At 47.8% G+C, this 1,365-nt stretch overlaps 1 protein-coding gene across 1 annotated transcript; it reads left to right on the top strand.

The window, feature by feature from the left end:
* Positions 1–334: 334 nt before the first annotated feature.
* Positions 335–1,322, top strand: LYZ (lysozyme). Its single transcript, XM_009083307.1, has 3 exons — positions 335–529; positions 869–1,027; positions 1,240–1,322. Exons 1-3 carry the CDS (start codon positions 373–375, stop codon positions 1,320–1,322), a joined length of 399 nt encoding a protein of 132 aa, XP_009081555.1. The 5' UTR covers positions 335–372.
* The last annotated feature ends 43 nt before the right edge of the window (positions 1,323–1,365 follow it).

Genomic DNA, 1,365 nt, shown 5'->3' with positions numbered 1-1,365 from the left:
CACTTTTACACTTCTGATTCTCTCTCCATCCCACCATGCAGGAGAGATCAAGCAACTCAGCAGACTGCTGGGGTTAAACCACAACACCCACCCAAGACAACTACAGCCTTTGATCTACGATATTTGGAATGAAATTTGGATTGCTGGATTGCTGTGCAATGCCCCAGGCTTGCAGGACTGGTGAAATAGGCCTGTCACCCTGTTTTGGCATTTGGCCCACTTCCTTATTGGCTTTTACCATAAAGGCTTCCCAGAAGTGCTTGCCTAGCCAGCTGGTCCTCCTCCTTGGAGCAGGAATAAAAGGCTGGCATTGCAGTCTGTCCTGGCAGACAGACAGCTCAAGTTGCTTTGGCACGTCTTGCTGTGGACTGCATGATGAGACAGTCAATGCTCTTCCTCGGCTTTCTTCTTGTCTTCCTTGGCCTGGCCCTGCCAGGCATCCAGGGAAAAGTCATTTCCCGATGTGAGATGGTGAGGATCCTACGTCGGAATGGCTTTGAGGGCTTCGTGGGCAAAACTGTTGCTGACTGTGAGTATGATGAGCTGCCATTGCGCCTCTCTGCCTGTACCACCCCTTTCCCTCTGACTTCTTTGTGAAGATGCCATACTATTCTGTCCCTCTGTTCCTTTGACTTCATCATCTCTCTCCCTCATCCCCTTTCTGGCTCCCTTCTATTGCTTATACAACAAATACCCAATCCAGAGCTTTATCCTTCCAAGCATTACCCATCCATTTCTCAAGCTTACAGTATCACTGCTTTAATTACTTCTCCAGCCCTTTGTTCATCCTTGATCCTTTCATCTCTTTCTCTTATTTACCCTGAGCATACCCTGATGTTCTCCTCTGGGTTCTGTCTTCCTCCTGCAGGGATGTGCCTGGTGAAACATGAGAGCAATTATAACACTAGAGCATACAATAACAATGGTCCGAGCAGGGACTACGGCATCTTTCAGATCAACAGCAAGTACTGGTGCAATGATGGCAGGACCTCTGGATCCCATAATGGCTGCCATATCAGTTGCTCAAGTAAGTGGTGGGACAGAACAGAGTATTTCTTTGTCTACTCCATTAAAGCACCAGACCTGTCCATGACACCTGCCTAGCAGCTGTTTTGGGCATTTCTCTCCATGTGTCCTTCTATTCATCCACCTTCTCAGAGTCCTATCTACCCTTTCTGATGAATACCTTTCCTTCTGCCCATCTTTCTTCCCTATTGACCTTTTCTCCCTCCTCTACAGAATTACAAGACGATAATATTGAGGATGATATTCGGTGTGCCAAGAAGATCGCTCAGGAGGCTCATGGCCTCACTCCCTGGTAAAGATATTTCCAGTGGACATTGGGGAATAGCGGGCAGAGGAGAC

This window comes from Acanthisitta chloris, unplaced genomic scaffold, assembly GCF_000695815.1.
Source record: "Acanthisitta chloris isolate BGI_N310 unplaced genomic scaffold, ASM69581v1 C16585129, whole genome shotgun sequence".
In the NCBI taxonomy this organism is placed as follows: Eukaryota; Metazoa; Chordata; class Aves; order Passeriformes; family Acanthisittidae; genus Acanthisitta; species Acanthisitta chloris.
Note: the sequence above shows the minus strand (reverse complement) of the source record. Positions and strands in the feature narration are given on the sequence as shown.

What these genes read in the sequence shown, in the direction of transcription:
- LYZ (XM_009083307.1), top strand. Translation starts at nt 373, where the DNA reads ATGATGAGACAGTCAATGCTCTTCCTCGGCTTTCTTCTTGTCTTCCTT. An exon ending in GGGCAAAACTGTTGCTGACT is followed by an intron (nt 530 to 868) that starts GTGAGTATGATG and finishes TTCCTCCTGCAG; the next exon opens with GGATGTGCCTGGTGAAACAT. An exon ending in CTGCCATATCAGTTGCTCAA is followed by an intron (nt 1,028 to 1,239) that starts GTAAGTGGTGGG and finishes CCTCCTCTACAG; the next exon opens with AATTACAAGACGATAATATT.